This window comes from Hipposideros armiger, unplaced genomic scaffold (genome assembly GCF_001890085.2).
Source record: "Hipposideros armiger isolate ML-2016 unplaced genomic scaffold, ASM189008v1 scaffold_10, whole genome shotgun sequence".
In the NCBI taxonomy this organism is placed as follows: domain Eukaryota; kingdom Metazoa; phylum Chordata; class Mammalia; order Chiroptera; family Hipposideridae; genus Hipposideros; species Hipposideros armiger.
In genome coordinates this window covers 6405564-6424779 of record NW_017731360.1, presented here as the reverse complement: position 1 = coordinate 6424779, position 19216 = coordinate 6405564, and the positions used below count along the sequence as shown (strand labels likewise).

At 51.7% G+C, this 19216-nt stretch overlaps 4 protein-coding genes and 1 long non-coding RNA gene across 11 annotated transcripts in view; 3 read left to right on the top strand and 2 right to left on the bottom strand.

Moving 5' to 3' along the window:
* The window catches only part of TMEM234 (transmembrane protein 234), a 31964-nt gene extending 31326 nt beyond the window's left edge, over positions 1-638 (bottom strand). For 5 of the 7 annotated variants that reach the window (XR_002125918.1, XR_002125925.1, XM_019659601.1 and 2 more), the window contains exons 1-2: positions 411-549; positions 120-188 (exon numbers count right to left, since the gene is read on the bottom strand). Coding sequence is in view for 5 of the 7 variants with exons in the window: in XM_019659601.1 (XP_019515146.1) it covers positions 120-188; positions 411-533 (192 nt within the window). In the remaining 2 variants the exon portion in view is untranslated. The other 2 variants (XM_019659591.1, XM_019659619.1) reach the window with 2 other exon arrangements.
* EIF3I (eukaryotic translation initiation factor 3 subunit I) lies at positions 601-7926 on the top strand. The gene is made up of 11 exons (XM_019659545.1): positions 601-693; positions 787-879; positions 2148-2235; positions 2533-2598; positions 3967-4116; positions 4199-4326; positions 6313-6423; positions 6543-6632; positions 6940-7013; positions 7520-7612; positions 7748-7926. The coding sequence occupies exons 1-11, from the start codon at positions 691-693 to the stop codon at positions 7827-7829; spliced, it is 978 nt and encodes a 325-aa protein (XP_019515090.1). The 5' UTR covers positions 601-690; the 3' UTR covers positions 7830-7926.
* Positions 7812-15648, bottom strand: LOC109391706 (myotubularin-related protein 9). The gene is made up of 10 exons (XM_019659522.1): positions 14658-15648; positions 14359-14467; positions 13992-14117; positions 13726-13899; positions 12996-13222; positions 10928-11089; positions 10634-10775; positions 10331-10551; positions 8390-8541; positions 7812-8310 (listed from the first exon to the last, which is right to left on the bottom strand). The coding sequence occupies exons 1-10, from the start codon at positions 14840-14842 to the stop codon at positions 8177-8179; spliced, it is 1632 nt and encodes a 543-aa protein (XP_019515067.1). The 5' UTR covers positions 14843-15648; the 3' UTR covers positions 7812-8176.
* LOC109391781 (uncharacterized) lies at positions 8248-11567 on the top strand. Its single transcript, XR_002125935.1, has 3 exons — positions 8248-8329; positions 10352-10477; positions 11038-11567. It is a non-coding gene; the product is annotated as an uncharacterized LOC109391781 (long non-coding RNA).
* A 1429-nt stretch (positions 15649-17077) lies between the features above and the next one.
* On the top strand, positions 17078-19210 carry FAM167B (family with sequence similarity 167 member B). The gene is made up of 2 exons (XM_019659632.1): positions 17078-18189; positions 18861-19210. The coding sequence occupies exons 1-2, from the start codon at positions 17929-17931 to the stop codon at positions 19089-19091; spliced, it is 492 nt and encodes a 163-aa protein (XP_019515177.1). The 5' UTR covers positions 17078-17928; the 3' UTR covers positions 19092-19210.
* The last annotated feature ends 6 nt before the right edge of the window (positions 19211-19216 follow it).

Below are 19216 nucleotides of genomic sequence, written 5' to 3'. Positions count from 1 at the left end.
ACTTCTCTAAGAACGTCTAGCAAGTCAGTGGTGGGGTGCAGATTCTGACCCAGACCTGTTTGACTCCAGAGACTAAACTCCTAGCGGGACTACCTCTGAGAGGTCATTTACAGACGCACCTCAATATTCAAGAAGAGGGTCTTCATCTCCTGCACCAACTGCTGGACCCAGGTCTGCTCATGAACCTGCTGCAGACGGGAGGAGGCCCGCTTCAGCAGTGGCTGTGTGCCACCCCACAGAGCGGCCACGAGCACCAGAGCCAGCACCTGCCCTGGATGGAGATGCGAATGACTCTCTCCCCACCACCAAACGGCTGCTCGCCTGGCCCAGCCAACCTCCGGCCTCCCATCTTCCAGCTAGCAGCCCCCCACATCCCTCCTGCGCTTCCCGACGCCCCAGGTGCGATTGACCTCGGAAGGCCGGGGAGATAGATCCAAGATCCCGGGATTTGAGGTTGTAGCAAGGGTCGGGGTTAGGAAGTGAATAGGAAAAGAACTCGGGGGTGGGAGGGTGGGGAGGTGCGAGAAGCCCATGGAGGGGCGGAGCCGCCTACCCACCGAGAGACGCCGCCATGGCAACGCCGCTCCCCTCCACTTCCTGGAACGGAGGGGCGGAGTCCCATGATCCGGAAGTGACTCTAAAGTCTCTTCCGGTCCTGCTCACGTTGTTTTTGGTAGCGTCAACGCAGGGATGGTGAGTTACCCTGAGTTTAGGGTGTTGCGGTGGGGGTACGCGGCTGGGGCAGGGGCAGATTCTGGCGCTGACACTACTATCTTGTCCCCACAGAAGCCGATCCTGCTGCAGGGCCATGAGCGGTCCATCACGCAGATTAAGTACAACCGCGAGGGAGACCTCCTGTTCACTGTGGCCAAGGACCCTGTGAGCGTCGAAGGGCGGGCGAGCGGGAGCATTCGGAGGGGTCCCGGGATGGGGCGAGTTCATTTTGCCAGGGCGATGGGTGGACAAGCCAGTTTTGCCACGAGCGGGGAATCGAAGAGCGCCCCATTCTAAAAAGTAGGGAGATACCATCCCGGGGGTAGGTGGACGAGAGCATTCTACCCGGAAAGGTGGGAAAGAACTCACTGTTGGTAGAAGGAAGGAGTAGCCGGGAGAAGAAAAGCAAGAGACCACAGTGGAAGTGGGGAGGATCGAGGGTCATTTCGTTCAGGGGACCGGGAGGAGACCGTTCCTGGGAAAGAACAAAACTATTCCACCAGGATAGGGGAACAGACCACTTGTAGAAGGGAAAGCTAATAAAGGTGACCCTGGTCTTACTTCAGTCAGTCCTGTGCCCCAGCCTGCCACTCACTAAGTGCAAACAGTCTCCCAGGGTACTGCCTTTTGAAGTATATCCATAGGGAGAAAGTTAACTCTAGTGGCTAACAGTGGGCCCTCTGAAGCCAAGCAAACCTGATTTGAATCCTGGCTCCTGCAGCTAGTAGTAATGTGATTTTGAGCATGCCATTTAACCTTTCTTAACTTCAAGCTTCTTTTTTTATAAAACATGGGTACTAGCAATTCCTCCCTCATGGGATTATCTGAGATCATTCAAGTAAGGAGCTTAGAGCTTAGCACAGAACCTGGTGTGTATGTGTGCCTAATTAATGTTAGTCACTTATATTTTAAATTCCTTAGACATCATTTTATTGGAATAGCTTCACAGCTACCCTTTGAAGAAGGTATTATTGTCATGGCCATTTTACAGATGGAAAAACTGAAGTTCAGAGAGGAAAAGCACTGTATTTGAGATATTACAGTGAGATAGTGGCAGAGCAGGGACTGGAACCCAGCCTTCCCTACTATCAACAGCTCTCATTTGGACAGGACTCCAAAGCTTTTTTCTGGACTGGCACTCAACTTGACCTTTTATTTTTCTGAGGGTTTAGGAGTCTGGAGGAGGGCTGGGACAGTGGCAAATGGAGATGTTTTTGCAAGCCTCCTGATTCCCCTGCTACTTACCTGCAGGAAGGAGGAGAATCCAGGAGTTGATCTTTTTTAGGAGCAGCCTGCTATTTCCCAAGAGATGAGCAAGAAAAGGGCAGAATCGGGCCTAGCTAGAGACTGCTGAGGGTTCCTGGGGCGAAATAGGAGGCCATTGCTCGGCCTGGGATTGTACCATCCTGTCACATTGTCTTTGACTCCTCCAGATTGTCAATGTATGGTACTCCGTGAATGGTGAGAGGCTGGGCACCTACATGGGCCATACTGGAGCTGTATGGTGTGTAGATGCCGACTGTATCCTTGATTTTGCTCTGAGTGTATGTTCCCAGTGTCTGCCAGCAACAGAGAGGCTGTTGACTTGGAGCTGGGAATTTGGGATGCAGTTGTGTGTCTAGAGAATGATACCTACCTCCTCTTACTCCCTGGTCTGTTCACTGGTTTGGGAAATATTTAGGACAGATTCCAGTTCTGGGTAAGAAGGTTAAAATGCTCTGAGGCTAGAAAGGAAGATGGGCTCTCTTGGGCTAAATAGGGGAGGTGATTCAGTTGGGCTCAGATGAACTTGGTCATGTTTCTTAACACTCTCTTCAGGGGACACCAAGCATGTCCTCACTGGCTCAGCTGACAACAGTTGTCGTCTCTGGGACTGTGAAACAGGTAAACCTGGGTCATTCACTTTTTCAGCAAACAGTGAGGACCTACAGTGTACTTTTTAAGTTAACAGGTTCTGAGGAAATAGAGGTAAATCCAGAGGTGGCTCCTAGTCTAGGGAACAAGAGACAGATGAAAAAATAAAGAAGGGCTGGCCGAGTGACATGTTGGTTAGGAGTTGGCTTAGGACGCCAGCTCTGAGCAGCAGGGCTTGGGTTAGATCCCACATGGCCAGTGATGCTGCGCCCTCTACAGCTAAGATGGTGAACAACAGCTCGACCTGGAGCTGGGGGCTGCAGCCCCTGCTGCAGTGGGCTGTTGTGAGCTACCGCGAATGGCTGGCAGCCAGTGTGAGCAGCTGGCAGCTGGCGTGAGCAGCTGTTCAATGGCCAGCGAGCGGCTGCCTCACCCGGGAAGAGCACAGTGATGGTACCAACATGGGCCAGTGAAGCGACGCCCTCCACAACTAGACTGAAGAACAAAAGGACAACAACTTGACTGTTCCCATCCCCCAATTCCCCAATAAAATCTTTTTTAAAAAAAAGAAAGAAGACAGACAAGAAAAGAGGCACTACAGTAAAATAGAATCCATGTTAGAGGAAGCATAGAGCACTGTGGAAGGCCAGAGGGGGCAATTGGCTGCCTTGGAATGGGAATGGGAACAGCCCAGGAAGGTTTCCCAAGGTAAATGTCATATGAGCAGGGGCTCAAAGGATAAGAAAGAGATCATCACTTTGGCATACGCAGGAATGAAAGCATGGCAAGTGTCATGTCCAAGTCATCTGATCTGGCGGAAGTTCGTATTTCTTGAGGGGAGAAATAGACAGTGGAGAGGATGAAGCAGACTAGGACCAGAACAGGCTTTGAATGCCAAACTCAGGAGCTTGGCTTTATTCTGTAGGACTTGGCATGCCGTGGAGGTCCCTGAGCAGGGAAGATTGGTGGTCTGTTTAGTTTTGCAAGCTCAGGTAGTAGTGGGGAGCATTGGAAGAGCTGAGACTAAAGACGGGATCCTGTTAAGCTGCTCCATTTAGCAGATATTTACTGGGCACCCAATTGTGTGCCAGGTCTATACTGGGTACTGGGGACACAGAGAAATCAGAGTAGGTCTTTGCTGTGGAGGAGCTCAGTCTGACAGGAAGAAAGACATCTTGCAATCCCCTGTGAGCAGTGCCGCATAAGCAGAGTGTCTGAGGAGGGACTGTGGGGAAGAAGTTAAAAGACTTGAGCCAAAGTATAGTAGTGCGGAAGAGGAGGGTGGTGGGTTAGAGTTACTAGAACAGGAGAAACAGTGAGACATGACAATAGGCAGGTTTAGTGTCCTCCCTGTGATGGCAATGGGCAGGGGGTAGCCCAGACTCTGCTTGTCCCCAGGGAAGCAGCTGGCCCTACTCAAGACCAATTCAGCTGTCCGGACCTGTGGCTTTGACTTCGGGGGCAACATCATCATGTTCTCCACGGACAAGCAGATGGGCTACCAGTGCTTCGTGAGCTTCTTTGACCTGCGGGATCCCAGCCAAATTGGTAAGGGCTGGGGCTAGGGCTTGGGTTGATGTGAAGGGCGCGGCTCCAAAGCCCAGGGCCTGACACCTGCTGTCCCACACAGACAGCAATGAGCCCTACATGAAGATCCCTTGCAGTGATTCCAAGATCACCAGTGCTGTTTGGGGACCTCTGGGGGAGTGCATCATCGCGGGCCATGAGAACGGAGAGCTCAATCAGTATAGTGCCAAGGTAAGGAGCTGGGTCGGGCCCGAGCCCACTTGAATGACTCCCTACAAAAAGGCAGGATAGCACAGTGGTTAAGAGCAAGGGCTGAATTCAAATACAGATTTTACCACTTTTTGAGCTGTGTGATCTTGGGCAAACCTGTTTATCTGTAACATGTTTCAAGGGTCTAATGACATCAGGTGTGTGAAGAACTTGTGGCAGATTACTCAGGATCTGTTAATAATGATGACAGTTAAGCATTTTCCTGCCACCGTAGAGTGCCAGGCCCTGTGCTGGGATCTGAGGACAAAGAAGTAAATCAGACATGGGCCCTACCCCAGGGGGAGGCAGACTGGCAAATAGCTAGCACATAGTCAGATTGCGAGTTGTGCCACCATGGAGATCTCAACCAAGTGCATAAAGTGCCCTCTGTCCCAGAGGAGGTGGCACACACATTAAGCCATGAAAAATAAATGGAGCTTCATGCAGGAAGAGAAATACATTCCATGGGGAATAGGAGCAGCACACACAAAGGCAGAGTTAAGGGAGTATATGGATTCTTTAGGAAATCAAGTCTGGTATCATTGGAATGTGGTGTTGGGAAGGTGGACAGGGATTAAATTTTTTGAGTGTCAGGAGGTCAGGCATTGTGATTTTTCTTTAGGTAGTAGGGAGTCTTTAAATGGTTATCGATAATGATTTCCTCTTTAGAAAGCTTTTAGAGGCTACAGTCTGAAAAATAGACCTGAGCGAGGCAGTAGCCCTGGGGATATGGAGTACCTGATGTTTAAGAGATATTTAGGGGTGAAAGATGAAATGGGGGGGTTAAAGAAAGGATAAAGTCCAGGTGGCATTAGATTTCTGATTTGGGTACTTGCGTTCTTGGGGAATGCTGAAGTGTAAATCATTAAAGTTCGTCATTCTCAGCAAGCACTGACCATGGTACATGAGGGACCAGGCCTACCTTCAGGAAGGGAATGGGAACCAAGGTCAAAGGCATAAATAATGCTTGATGCTAGCAAATAGTGGAGCTGATCTGTGCCCCCAGATAGGCCAGACTGCAAAGCTGGTGCACGTTCCCCAAAATGTAAGAGCCAGATTCATGTCTACCATGTGTCCAAATTGATGGAGGAGACACAAACACATTCTTCCCTCCGAATAGGTAAAGATAATGAAGGAAAGGAACTGAATATTTTCTGAGGGCCTGTTATGTGTGAGGCAATGGTGCTCAGGGTCTTTTACAGAGCATGGGCCAAGTACCATGACAACAAAGTCAAATAAGACACAGTTCCCTTACAGTGACCCTGGGCAGTGGGCTTTCAGTTTTCGAGATAGGGAAATGAAGGCACAGAGAAGTACTTTTAAGGGCAGACTCTAAAACTCTGCTGTTGGTACTACACAGTCGAGCAGGTTATGGGAAGGGAAATCAGATGACATGGCCCTTTGAGAAGACCTAAGAAAGGGTGGACATGCAGCAGTCCTCGTGGACTGTGACCCAGGCCCTGGCAGGGAACGGGGATGAGCTCAGGCTCTTATTATCAATAGTTGCATGATCTCCAAGTCACACCCTCTCTGAACCTTCGTTTCTTCCTTTAAAATTTTCCATTAAAATACCCATGTAATAGGATTGTTGTGAGGATTAAATGAAGTAAGGTATTGTTAAGTGTTTAGCACAATGCTTGGCAAATAGCTGTTCAATAAATATTTGTTGAAAAAAGGAATAAATGGACACTGCTCTAACATGATGATGATTAATTAGTAGGTCCACAGATTTGTCACCATAAGCATGTTTTCCTAGATGAACTAGCAGTGTTTATGAAATCTGTACACATGGGCCAGGTTAGAATGTAGGCATTGCCTGGGGAGAGTGAGTAAATGTTGATTCAGGAGAGAGCTAGTCCCAACCCAGACCTCCCCTCCCCTTGATAGGACAGGAAGCAGTATAGAACCCTGGTTGGTGGGGCTAGTGGGGTTCAGGCTGTCAGAGCCTCACTCTTCTTTCTTCCCCAGTCTGGAGAGGTATTGGTGAATGTTAAGGAACACTCCCGGCAGATCAATGACATCCAGTTATCCAGGGACATGACCATGTTTGTCACTGCATCCAAGGACAATACAGCCAAGGTGAGCCTGGGCAAGGGGTCTGGCAGGGCTGCTCTCAACCTTCTGCACAGCTCTCAACTTGCCCAACTTCCCCCAAGAAGGCTCCTTTTACAGATTTTTCCCCTGCCATCTCTCTTCAGCTCTTTGACTCCACAACCCTTGAACATCAGAAGACTTTCCGGACAGAACGTCCCGTCAACTCAGCTGCCCTGTCTCCCAACTATGACCATGTAAGGGGACCCCACCCAGGCTTCCTGCCAAAGCCCCAGAATACTTGCAGGATCTAGATGTTTGTCGAGCAATTAAGATACATACTGGGGGAAAATCGTGTCTGGCAGAAGAGATTTCCAGAGCATCGACAAGGCTGAAGAATTGAAAAGCCAGGGGACCAGGCAGGGGGTGGCTTAAGTATTTGACCTTTGCCTTTAGTATCCTCCCAGTCTGATGTGGGAGATATTAAATTTATAGGGTATACGGGAGAAACAAAATGGGCTTGCCTGTCTTTTGGGGCTGTCTAGGGTTTCTTTTTCCCTTTAGGTGGTGCTGGGCGGTGGTCAGGAAGCCATGGATGTAACCACCACCTCCACCAGGATTGGCAAGTTCGAGGCCAGGTAAAGGGGGAGGGGGCTTTTCCAAATTGAAACCTCATGGAGTGTCTTTCATAATGGACACAAACCACATAACTGAGACTTCCCTTATTTCATTGGCTGCTAGGAAGTGCAGCCAGATCTGTGGCCCTCCTGTGACAAGTGTGTAATATAGAAGTTAAGAGCATGAACTTTCGGGCTCACTCTTGATACTCTAGACACATCACTGTATTTCCCTGCCCAGTTATCCTCAGCTGTATAATGGGGATAGTGATAATATACTTACTCATAAAATTGTGTAGCTTAAATAAATACCTACTAAACTCTCAGAGCACTGCCCAGCACATAATAAGAAAGTGTTAGCTATGTGTGCAGGACACTTGGGTCCAGTCTTTCCCTAACTTCTTATTTAATTCACATTCATTTCCCCTTATCTCAGTTTCCCCACTTTACAGTTTGCACTGGGGAGTGGTACTTCTGAAGTGTTTTGGAAGATGGACTGTCCCTTCTCACCACCCTCTCTCCTCCAGGTTCTTCCACTTGGCCATTGAGGAAGAGTTTGGAAGAATCAAGGGTCACTTCGGACCTATCAACAGTGTTGCCTTCCATCCTGATGGCAAGAGGTAGGGCCTGGTGAAGGGAGTTAAGTTCAACTAGAGTCTGGTCCCTGCCCCACAGGCCCACCCTCTGCCCTTTTCCCATAGGCCTGCCTTCCCCAAAGCAGGCATCTGACTGGCCCCTGGCTATCTTCTTTGCAGCTACAGCAGCGGTGGAGAAGATGGTTATGTCCGCATCCACTACTTCGACCCACAGTACTTTGAATTTGAGTTTGAGATTTAAGAAGTTGGATCTCCATCCTGGCCAGGGAAAAGTTTCCAGGCCAGGGCTCACAGAAAGTTTTGGACTCTGAGAAATAATAAATTAGTTTGGAAATAAATGGTTTCTGGTCAGGTATTTTGTAGGGTCTATTTAATCATTTTTCCTTCTCAGTGACACCCCACCAAATTGATACCAGTCATGGATCCCTTTATTATTGGATCTTCTCCCTGCACTTGGGGCACTTCAAACTTGGAACTTCAATATTATGGGGTAGGCTGGTTGCAGGCACCCTCATCCAAGGTCCAGAGGTGCTGAGGGGCCTGAAGAGGTCTCAGAAATGTCTCAGCCGCTGTGCAAGGCACCAGCGCTTAGGGCTGGGGCTCAGAGGCTGAAACCATTGGCTGAGAGCCTTCCATATTCTCCTTATCTGTCACTATTTGCCACACCTTCTCCCATGCTACCTCTGAAGGCTCAGATGGGCGGATCCAGCGCAGAAACAGTCCTGAGGAGGAGGAGGACATGTAAGAAACCTGAGCAGAGGGGATAACTCCTCAGGGGAGAATGTGGGGTGGGAGGGTCACCTTGCCACAGTCGCAAGCTCTGAGGCTCCACTGAGGGCCAGATGGCCAAAGGATTGAGGACATAGAGTGGGTTCCGGAGTTTTCGTTGCTCTTTTGGCTGATTGAGCCCAGTCCACAAGGAGTGTGTTCGAGTTCTTACTTCACACAGGCACCTAGAGGGAGTGAGTTTCCAGACTCAGCTATGTACGCTGGGATTCTGAGTGTGTGTGTGGGGGGGCCTGATTAGTAGGGTGACCGCCACTGAAGGGGCAGTGATAACCTCCCCTTTTTCCCGCAAATGTTACTGCCAGTCAGATCCTGTACCATGCTCTAGAATAAAGCGGAACAAGACAAAGCTTTGTTCTTAAGGAGTTCAGCTTAGTTTTACCTGAAAGTGTCAGAGAAGGCTAATTAGGGATGTGCCATTTAAGCTGGGTCTATCAGAAGTTCACCAGGTGTGTAAAAACATGGAAATACTGGGCCGGCCGAGTGGTGCATTGGTTAAGACCTGGCTTGGGACGCCAGCTCTGAGCAGCAGGGCCCAGGTTCGGATCCCACATGGGGGCCAGTGACACTGCCCTCTACAGCTAAGATGGTGAACAACAGCTCAACCTGGAGCTGGGCTGCCCTGAGTCACCAGCGACGGCGTGGGCTGCCATAAGCTACTGTGTGTGGCTGGAAGCCAGCGTGAGCAGCTGGCAGTCAGTGTGAGCTCCCAAGAGCCACCGTGAGTGGCCGTCGAGAGGCCCACGACCAATCTGCCTCACCCAGGAAGAGTGCAATAATAATACCAACTTGGGCAAGTGAAGCAACATCCTCCACAACTAGACTGAAGAACAAAACGACAGCTACTTGTCTGTTCCCCTTTCCCAATTCCTCAATAAAATCTTTTTAAAAACCCCAAAAAACATGGAAATACTTGCGGGGGAAACTGCATGAGCAAAAGCAAGAAAGTGGGAAAGGGCTTAATGTGAATGTTGATAGATCGGGACTGGTGAATTTTTTAAAAAACTGATGAGTGGTGAAAGTGGAGATAGAGCAGTGTGGAGGCTGTTCCATGGTCCACATGGAAAGGAAAAAGGATTGGAGTTGGTAGGAGGGGGTTTTAACAGGAGAGGACTAAGCTAAGAAATTGTTAGGAGAGAGGCTAAAGACGCAGGATGGAGAGGAAGGAGGTAAACAAAGATAACAGTTTCTAACCTGAATGACCCATGAGTGCGGTTATGAAAACAAGCGGATGGAGGAGGCTGGGCAACCAAAGATAACTAACTGATCTCCACATTCCTGAAGCGGAATGAACCCTCTCCCCATTTCAGTATGATAAGAAAAAGATGGCTTTGGGGCCCTTATTGGGAGCATATACAACCAAATAAAAATAACCACCACTTGTGTGCCCACTATATATGCCAGGCACTGGGCTAAGCATTTTCCATGCTTTTACTCAGCTAATCCTCAAACACACCCCCGATAGATTTTGGCTACAATCATGATTTCTGGTACTGATGAGCAAACAGACTCAGGTTTGCTTAGGGTCACCCAGCAGGTGAATGGTGGAGCCAGGATTTGAACCCAAATAACTGGACTCAGCTTTCAACCTCTATTCTGTCGCTTCACTAGAATCAACCTTGCAAAGTGGTGGAGAGCCCCAGAAATGATTTATTTTGCAGCAACTTTCCCTTTCAGTCCTTGTTTTTAAGCTAGCGGTGCAATTGCTCTTGGCTATGGATAGAGTGGGTAGATGCAGAGGATTAGCCTTGGACACACCTATCTCTGGGTTTGCAGAAGTTAGGAGTAAGTGTGAGATTTGGAGGTCTGGGAGGGGAGGACACTCGGATTTTTCCTTAAAGAGAAACTCACCTGAAAGGGAAAGATGTCTTCTAGGGAAGTAAGGTGCTGGTGCAGCAGATATCAGACCCTGTCCTGTGCCTGTCCCCGACCCACCTTGACACCCCCTTGGCTCACCTCTCCTTTTCACTGTTGCAGAGGAAGGTGCCAAAAGGAGAGGCATAGGCATGTTCAAACAGCGCCAACAGCAGCCCCTCCCCAAACTCCAGCGACAGCGGGAACTGGCGGCCCAGCTGCCACACACAATCCAGGAAGAGGAGAAAGGTGGGTGCCTCGTGCTTGGGGCGGGCGTGGGAGAAGGCTGAGTGGGCACAGCGCAGCTGGAAGGGATGGCCGGCCTGGGGAGGGGCAGAGCAATGGGCACAAGGAAGTGGGGGTTTCTGGATAGGGGTGTAGGGTTGGGGCTGGGTGGCCACTTACCTGGATCCACTCTCGCTCCACCAGTTCCTGGAACCCAGACATGGTCCGGCTTAAAGGGTCCAGGATGAGTTGGGCCAGTGAAGTCAGAAGCAGGGTGCTGTCTGTGCCTTCAGTCCCGTGCACCAGGACACAGGCCCCTTCCCTGTGGGCCCAGGGCTGGTCAACAGTGGTAGGTCCTTCCCTGCCTGGGGTGGCTGGACCAGGAATAGAATGGGCCCAGTCTAGGCTGTATTTGCTTACTGAGATATGTGCTCAGGGATTTGTTCTCTGTCTCGTAGGGTGGGGGGGTCTTACCTCTCCATGCCCTGCGCCACTAGGCAGGCGGTGCTCAGTGCCTCCTTCACATGTGCCAGCCAGTGGCAGCCCTCTAGTCGATTAAGCCAGCGATCCATGCTCTGTTCCAGGTCCCCACATGCCTCCACCAGGCGCACAAAGCTCTCCTGTAGAGGCCGCCCCCTGTACAAGTGGGAGTCTTGTTATCTCTCCCCCAGCCCAAGCTCTGGTGAGAACAGCCTGAGAACAAATGCTCCAGACCAAAGAGGGAGACACAGAACCCTGAGAGGAGCACAGGACACTTTGAGGATCCCACCTAATCTGATGGAAATTATTCATATCCTTAAGGAGGATACCCAAGATTGGGGAGTCCTTGTCTGTTGGGGGTGAGGCACAGAATTACCTAGAGAAGGGTCATATAGCCCTCTGGGAAAATGCCCTGGGAAACCCCCAATTTGATGAAAGTATTACAGTATCCTTCAAGTACCCCAATCTGATGAGAGCAACACAGTACTCCCTGGGGATCCCCCAGCCTGACAAGAGAAACAAACACTTGGGATTCTGGTATCTGCTTCTACTTCCCATAAACTTTCTCTGATCAAGATCACCAGTGACCTCCTAACAGAAAATCTTTTTTTAATTATTTTTTATTTTTTCAATTACAGTTGACATACAATATATTAGTTTCAGATGTACAATATAGTGATTAGACATATATATATATATATATATATATATATATATATATATATATATATATATATATATAACTTACGAGGTGCTCACCCCATAAGTCTAGTACCCACCTGGCACCATTCATAGTTATACAATATTACTGACTATATTCCTTAGCTGTACTTTATATCCCCTGTTTAAAAGCCTTCAGTGGGGGCTGGCCTAGTGGCTCAGTTGGTTAAGAGCACGAGCTCTGAGCAACAGGGTCACTGGTTCGATTCCCACATGGGCCAGTGAGCTGCGCCTAAGCTGAGCTGCTGCTGAACTGCCAACAGGTGGCAGGATGGCTCAATTGGTAAGAGCACATGCTCCTAACAAGGTTTGTGGTTGGACTCCCACATGGGATGGTGAGCTACACCCACCCACAACTAAGATTGAACATGGCACCTTGAGCTGAGCAGCCCTGAGCTGCTGACAGGTGGCCGGATGGCGACTGGACTTGGGAACTGAGTTAGCTGCGCTCTCCACAACTAAGATTGAAGAACAACAACTTGGCCATTCCCCTTCCCCAATTCCCCAATAAAATCTTTAAAAAAAAAAAAGCCTTCAGTGGCTCCCCATTGCCTTTAGGATCGTCTAAGCTGATAATCATGGCATTCAAGACCTTTGCTCTGGCCACTGTCACCTCTTTAGCCCTACCTTTCTCTATCTCCACCTCACACTACACTCCCACCATACTTAAAGTACTTGCAGTTCCCCAAACAGGACAAATGACCAGGCTCTCTGCTCGTACATACCTGCAGTGCCTTCCACATGGAAAGTCCATTTCCCACCTTCTGGCTAACTCCCCCTCCTCTTTCAAGTCTCAGCTAAAGCATCCTACTCTCAGGGAAACTTTCTTTGGACTACCTGTACTAAGAGGGGTGCCTCCTCTGTGCTGCTACTTATCATACTGAACTCTGCCCGTTTCCTGCTGATTTCTCAGCCACGTCTGGCTGGCCACCATCTCAGCCTCTGTGTTCCATCAATGTTGGCTGAATAAATGAATCAAGAGAGTTTTGTATTCCGGAAAAGGGAAGCAGTACACTCTCCTCAAAGCACAAAAACTCCCTCAGGACATCACCTAGAGACAGAGGGGATACAGCTGTGCAGGTACAGCCCTTAGGGCAGGCTAGGACCAATGGGGAGGGGTGTGTGTGGGTGTGTGTGGGGGGTGCCCAGGAAGTAATAAGCTCTCTCAGTGGGGGTGTGCAAGTGGGGATGCCCACCTGGCGGGATGGCTACCAGGAAAGGCCTAACAGTCCTCAAGGTTCCTGGAAGACACTCCTTCCCCTCCTGTCTCCCCATACCCTCATCCCCATCCATGAGGAGTCCTGCAAAAGAGAGCCTAGGAGAGGATGGGAAGCCCCCTTACCTCTCCAGGGGCCGGTGCAGCCGTTTCCAGCCAGGGTAGGCGGCCTTGGCCTCGGTGCCGCCGCCAGTCAGACGGGCTTGTTTGGCGGTCTGGGCCGAGCGCGTGTCCACGATGAAGCCCCGGGCCCCATGGGGAGCTCCTTCCAGCACAGCTCGCAGCAGCTCCTCATCCTCAGCGCAGCGCCGCTTCTGGGGCCCGGTTAGGGGCTGGCTGGAACGTAGCAGCACCTGCGGACAGGGACTCAACTCTGGTAGCTGTACCCACCAGCCCTGGTTCAGGGACTCCGCTCAGGGTTGAGCCTACACATTGGAGCGATACAGAGCTGGCAGGAGCGGGCTGGGGCACAGGGGCCTCACAGGCGGAACTCGGGCCGGTGTTTGAGTGGCTTGCCGCCGGGGGCGGGAAGAGGGTGGGGTGCGGGGGGACCTGATGAGTAGACTGTGGGCGGGTCCTGGGTTGACAAAGAAGGGACTAGGCATTAGCGGCCCAGACCGCCAGCGGTGGGGCCCAAGATCCTAGACTCTGAAACCCGGGGAGGGGCGGGGCCAGAGTTGGAGAAGGCTGGATTGAGCGGAGTTGGTGGGGCTTGTCTGAGGCCTGACCGGCGCAGCCAGAAGGGCAGGCGGTGTAGCAGCAGCCAGGCAGCGAATTAGCCCGGCCAATGCAGAAAAAGGCCCAGAAAGGACGCGGTTGGTCCTAGCGGCAGAGTCTGGGGAGGGGCGAGGCTCACGGTTCCGCTGGGAGCGTGGTGGTAGCTGAGCACAGGGAAGCGGCCTCCCTGGCGGAAGCGGGCGCTGCGAGCCAGGGCATCGTCGTCCACTGCGCGAGGCACGATCACGGCGCGGGGGTAACTGGGGCACAAGCTGAAGTCCTGGTTCACCTCACTCAGCCGCCACGCGTTGGTCTTCAGCGCAAGGAGGTGCGAAGGCCAGGATTAGGGTACCCAGTGAGTGCCACGTCCCCACGCCCTTCCTAGGCCCCCACAACCGCACCCACCTCGCGAGCTACTCGCTGGTAGTAGCGTTCCGGCGGGTGGAAGTGCCAGGCGTCGCCCAATCTCAAGCTCTTGGGACGGTAGAAGAACGGATAGGAGGTGATGACTGATTCCAGGGAGGACAGCGCCTGGGGAAGGAAGTCAGGGGATCTGGGGAAAGGTCAGAATCATCTCACCCGCGCCCTTCCAGCCCCTCAGTCCCACAGCTCCCGTATCTCCAAGTACTCCAGACCACCCTGCATCCCCTTGCCATTGGCTGTGCTCTGGGATAACACTGGTTGCTGAGTACCCTTGCTCAGTAGCCCATGTTTACTCCTCTCGTTACCGGACGAGGGTAGCTTAAGGGCCTCGGGTGCACCCCTGGCGCACCTCGATGGAGCGGGCGATGTCAAGCGTCGCTTCCACGCCCTCTATGTCCAGCTGCAGCACGCGCAGGTCCTTACAGCGCAGCGTGATGGTGCCGGAGTCACCCGCGACCCTGAGGATGGACGGGCTTAGTTAGGCTTAGTGTCCCCAGACACCCACCCACACCCCCCACCAGGGCAGGAGAAACCATTTTTATAGGATTGGACGTTATGCGGGAGGATACCAGCTCCAACAGCGCTCGCCCTCTCCCCTCTCCCCGCGGAGCTGCGAGGTCCCCACGGGGACGGCCCCTCTATGCTCACCGCTTCTCGATTGAGTCGACACTACGCAAAAGCAGCAGCCACAGGTCTGGAGTTGCCTGGGGCCCTGGAGACAGCAGCAGGTGATGGCCTGTGACACACAGCGTACCGCGGAGCGGGGGCGCCTCAGAGCCCCTCAGGAGCTCGGCTTGGGCCCGGCCGGTACGGATCAGCTCCGAAAACTCCATTCCGCCTACTGTGGGCCTGGGGCCCAGCAACAAGACAGACTCCTGTAAAGTCAGGCAGGGCGAGCGCGGGCTCCGAAAGGGACAGGAACTGGCCGGGCAGCTGGCGACGCCGGCAGGACAGCTGTTAAGGAGGCCCTCTGAAGGAAGGGATTGCAGTTTCACAGGAATTTCCCCCTTTTATTGACAGCACCTCTTAGAGCACCCCCGTCAGAATCTGTTAAGGAAACCTCAATTTCGTCATCTGTGAAATGGGGAGAATAATCTTGCTTAAGCCCTTGACCTCGCCTGATTTGCAGGAGGCACTCAAATTTTTTTTTTTTTAGACTGGGGTGTTGGTACTCCAGCTGGCTTAAAAAAGAAAGAAAATACCATCTTTTCTCCTAAACCTGGTGGAAAGGGTGGAAAGCATAGGTGTGAAGCTGGAAACTGCCTACTTCCTATGTCTGAGGCTGGGTGGGGGGAAAAAATCCCTCGGTCCACCTTAAATTCAAGCAGCTGTGTAGCTAGCTCCTTCCTCCCCCCCCCCCACCACAGCTGGAAGTCCATGCCCGAGGGCGCCCTCTATGGGGACAACTTCTGGTTTAGTCCTGCCCTCTGGAGCCCCATCTCCTATCACTTCATTCTTTGACCAAATGTGAATTGCCATACACTGAGCTGAGCTCCATATTTGGTGACGGAACCCAAAGATGACTGAGGAAGGTTCTGATCATAAGGTTTTCAGTCTGGCAAGAGACACAAGCTGGTAAATTACATGAGATTAAACCAATTTTCTGGAGGACTCATCCATCTAATTCTTTCATTTCTCAAACACTGATGTCTACACCTGTGTTAAGTGCTGATTACTAAGAGGAATAAGACTGACTCCTGCCTTCAAAGGGCCTTCTGGTCCACTAGGTTCCAAACTCGTGTGTGTGTGGGGGGGGGGGGGGGGGGGGATGCAAAGCCCTTCTTTCCAAAAAAGAAAAAAAAGAAATCATAGGTGGACCCTCATAATATAATCATAAAATTGGAACTACTCTGGCCTGCCGAGTGGCTCAGTTGGTTAAGAGTGCGAGCTCTGAGCAACAGGGTCGCTAGTTTGATTCCCCCATGGGCCAGCGAGCTGCGCTCAAGCTGAGCTGCCCCTGAGCTGCCAACAGGTGGCAGGATGGCTCAGCTGGTGAGAGCATGTGCTCCTAACAACAAGGTTGCCTGTTCTCCCACATGGGATGGTGGGCACAACTAAGATTGAACGTGGCACCTTGAGCTGAGCAGCCCTGAGCTGCTGACGGGCAGCTGGATGGCAACTGGACTTGGGAGCTGAGCTAGCTGTGCCCTCCACAACTAAGATTGAAGAACAACAACTTGGCTGTTCCCCTTCCCCAATTCCCCAACACTGTTCCCCTTCCCAAATAAAATCTTTAAAAAAAAAATGGAACTACTCTATGAAAGGAACCAGACAATAGAGTATAAATTGTAAGATTCCAGACCAGCAGCATCAACTGGGATGGGAATTTGTTAGAAGTGCAAATTATGAGGCCCACCCCCAACCCCATATATACTAAATCAGAAGCCCTGGGATTGGGGCCCAGCAATATCTTTTAAGAGGTTTTCCAGGTGATTCCATGCTAAAGATTGATTACCATTAGAAAGCATTTTTTTAAAAAGTCTAAACTAATCTATGCTGTCAGAAATTAGGATAGTATTACTCTTTGGAGAGTAGTGACAGGCCAGAAGCACAAAAGATATACCAGCCTGGATGCTAGTAAAACTGTATGCTGCTTGACCTGGGTGCTGGTTACGTAAGTGTGTTCAGTTCGGGAGAATTCATCAAGCCATGTATTTATTTATTTTTTTTAAGATTTTTTGCGGGGGGGGGGATTTGGGGGAGGGGGAACAGCGTTGGGGAGTCGGGGAAGGGGAACAGACAAGTTTCTGTCCTTTTGTTCTTCAGTCTAGTTGTGGAGGACGTTGCTTCACTGGCCCATGTTGGTATTATCATTGCACTCTTCCTGGGTGAGGCAGTCGCTCACCAGCCATTGGATGGCCACTCACGGTGGCTCAAGAAAGCGCATGCCAGCTGCCGGCCAGCCCCACTGCAGCCTATGCCATCACCAGTGACTCACAGCAGCCCAGCTCCAGGTCTAGCTGTTGTTCACCATTTTAGCTGTAGAGGTCACAGTGTCACTGGCCCTCATGTGGGATCCAAACCGGGGCCCTGCTGCTCAGACCTGGTATCCCAAGCCAACTCTTAACCAACGCGCCACTCGGCCAGCCCAAGCAGTGTATTTATGATAGGTGAATTTTTCTGTGTGTATGTTATATTTCAATAAAAAGTTTACAAAAGGGAACTGCTCTAGTTGAAGCCCTGGGAGAGGCCCTCCAGGAGAGGCAGGCCTAAGAACCCATCCACAGCTCTGTCCTCACCTAGCACACAGTCTCTGAGGGATTTCCAAGGGAACCTGAAGTTCCTTAGAGCACAGCTTAAAATCTTTGATCTGTCCTAACAGAGAGTCAGTGACTTATTGAGACCCCACAGCTAGCACCAAAACCCAAGTCTCCTGACTCCCAGGCCAGAGCTCTGGACACTATTCCTTTGCTGAAGGGCCAATGCCATGAGTGAGGACAGGGGGCAGCTTGTCAGCCTCCTATCCCCTCCCCACTCCCTTACTTGGGCCTTGGGAAAAGGGCCAAGACTCTGGTGTGGATGATGCTTTTCTTATCCTGCAGCAACTTCCTTTCTGGGAACTGGGTGTCTCCTTCTGGGCAAAGACAATAAAATTCATCCAAGGGGCCAGAGGAGCAGGGCCCCTCCTGCCACCACCCAGATGGGCATCACGTGGCTCCAGGGTTAGCAGTCCAGGAAAATCCCAGCCCTTTCACACTCGACCTCCCATACCCATCTACTTGCCCACCCTGACACACTCAGCCTCAACACACCTTGAACATTCACTATCACACACACACACACACACACACACACACACACACACACACACACTTTCTGGCACACTTCTTTCAGCTTCTGCCACCTCTTCCTCAGCCATATCGCCAGCCTTCCCCTAATTCCAGAGCTGAAGCCTTCTGTCACTCACCCCAAACACACCATGTCCCTGGGGCCACTGAAATTCCAGGCAGTGGGTGAAGAAGATGAGGAGGATGAAGAGGAAGAGAGCCTAGACTCTGTGAAGGCATTGACGGCCAAGCTGCAGCTGCAGACACGGCGGCCCTCCTATCTGGAGTGGACAGCCCGGGTCCACAGCCAGGCCTGGCGCAGGGCCCAAGCCAGATCTGGACCAGGGGGACCTGGGGCCATCTGCGGCTTTGACTCAATGGATTCTGCCCTTGAGTGGCTCCGACAAGAGCTGGTGAGTCTGGTGGGGGTCGGGGGGAGGCAGCCTTGCAGAGGGCCTTGGGGATGGCCCTCCTCAGGGCCCAAGACCATAGGTGAGGGGCAAGGATGAGAATGGACCCCACCTCCAGCATGACCCCTCCTGTGGCTGTGTCCAGGGCCAAGGAGCCAGGAGTGGATTTGTTCAGTGTTTTATTCAGGAAGACTTGCTGAAGGATTCCATTCAGTCTACTGACCTTGTGCTTCTTTGGCTCAGGAGACAGAGTATAGATGGAGAGGGCATGGCCTCCCCTACTTTGGGAATTTCCTATATCCCAAAGACACCGTGAAGTACAAAATGAGGCACTGACCACGCTGTAGGCAGAATCTGAGGAGGGAAATGTGAAATAGGATGCCCTTAACCCAACGTGTACAAATATAAAGATGTCCAGGCTCCATATTGGAGATTCCACTTAGTTATTTGGGATGGGGCCCCAGGCATCTGTATTTGTTTAATATTGGCTCCTTGTCTTGGTTTTAGAACCATCAGTATGGAGCAAGAGCAGAGAGATGGGGAAGGATAAAAGTGGAGTAGAGGGGGTGTGGAGGACACATCCAGTGCAAAGCCCCAGGGTGTTGACAGGAAAGGAAGAACAGGGCTAGCAGCTGAGGACTGGTAGCAGGCTGAAGTCCCCCTCTCTGCCACAGCAGGAGATGCAGGCTCAGGACCAGCAGCTGGCTGGGCAGCTGCTTCGCCTGCGGGCCCAGCTGCACCGGCTGAAGGTGGACCAAGCCTGTCACCTGCACCAAGAGCTGCTGGATGAGGCCCAGCTGGAGCTGGAGCTAGAGCCAGGGGCCAGCCTGGCCCTGGCCCCGCCACTGCGGCACCTCGGCCTCACACGCATGAATATCAGTGCTCGGCGCTTCACCCTCTGCTGAGGGCCACCTGCGTGCCTCCTGGGCCACCCACTACCTCTTCCCCAGCCCGCTGGGAAAGGGGGAAGCCAGGGGTGCCCCAGAAGCACCAGCACCTGGCGATGGTGGGGGTTGGTGGGTACACACTC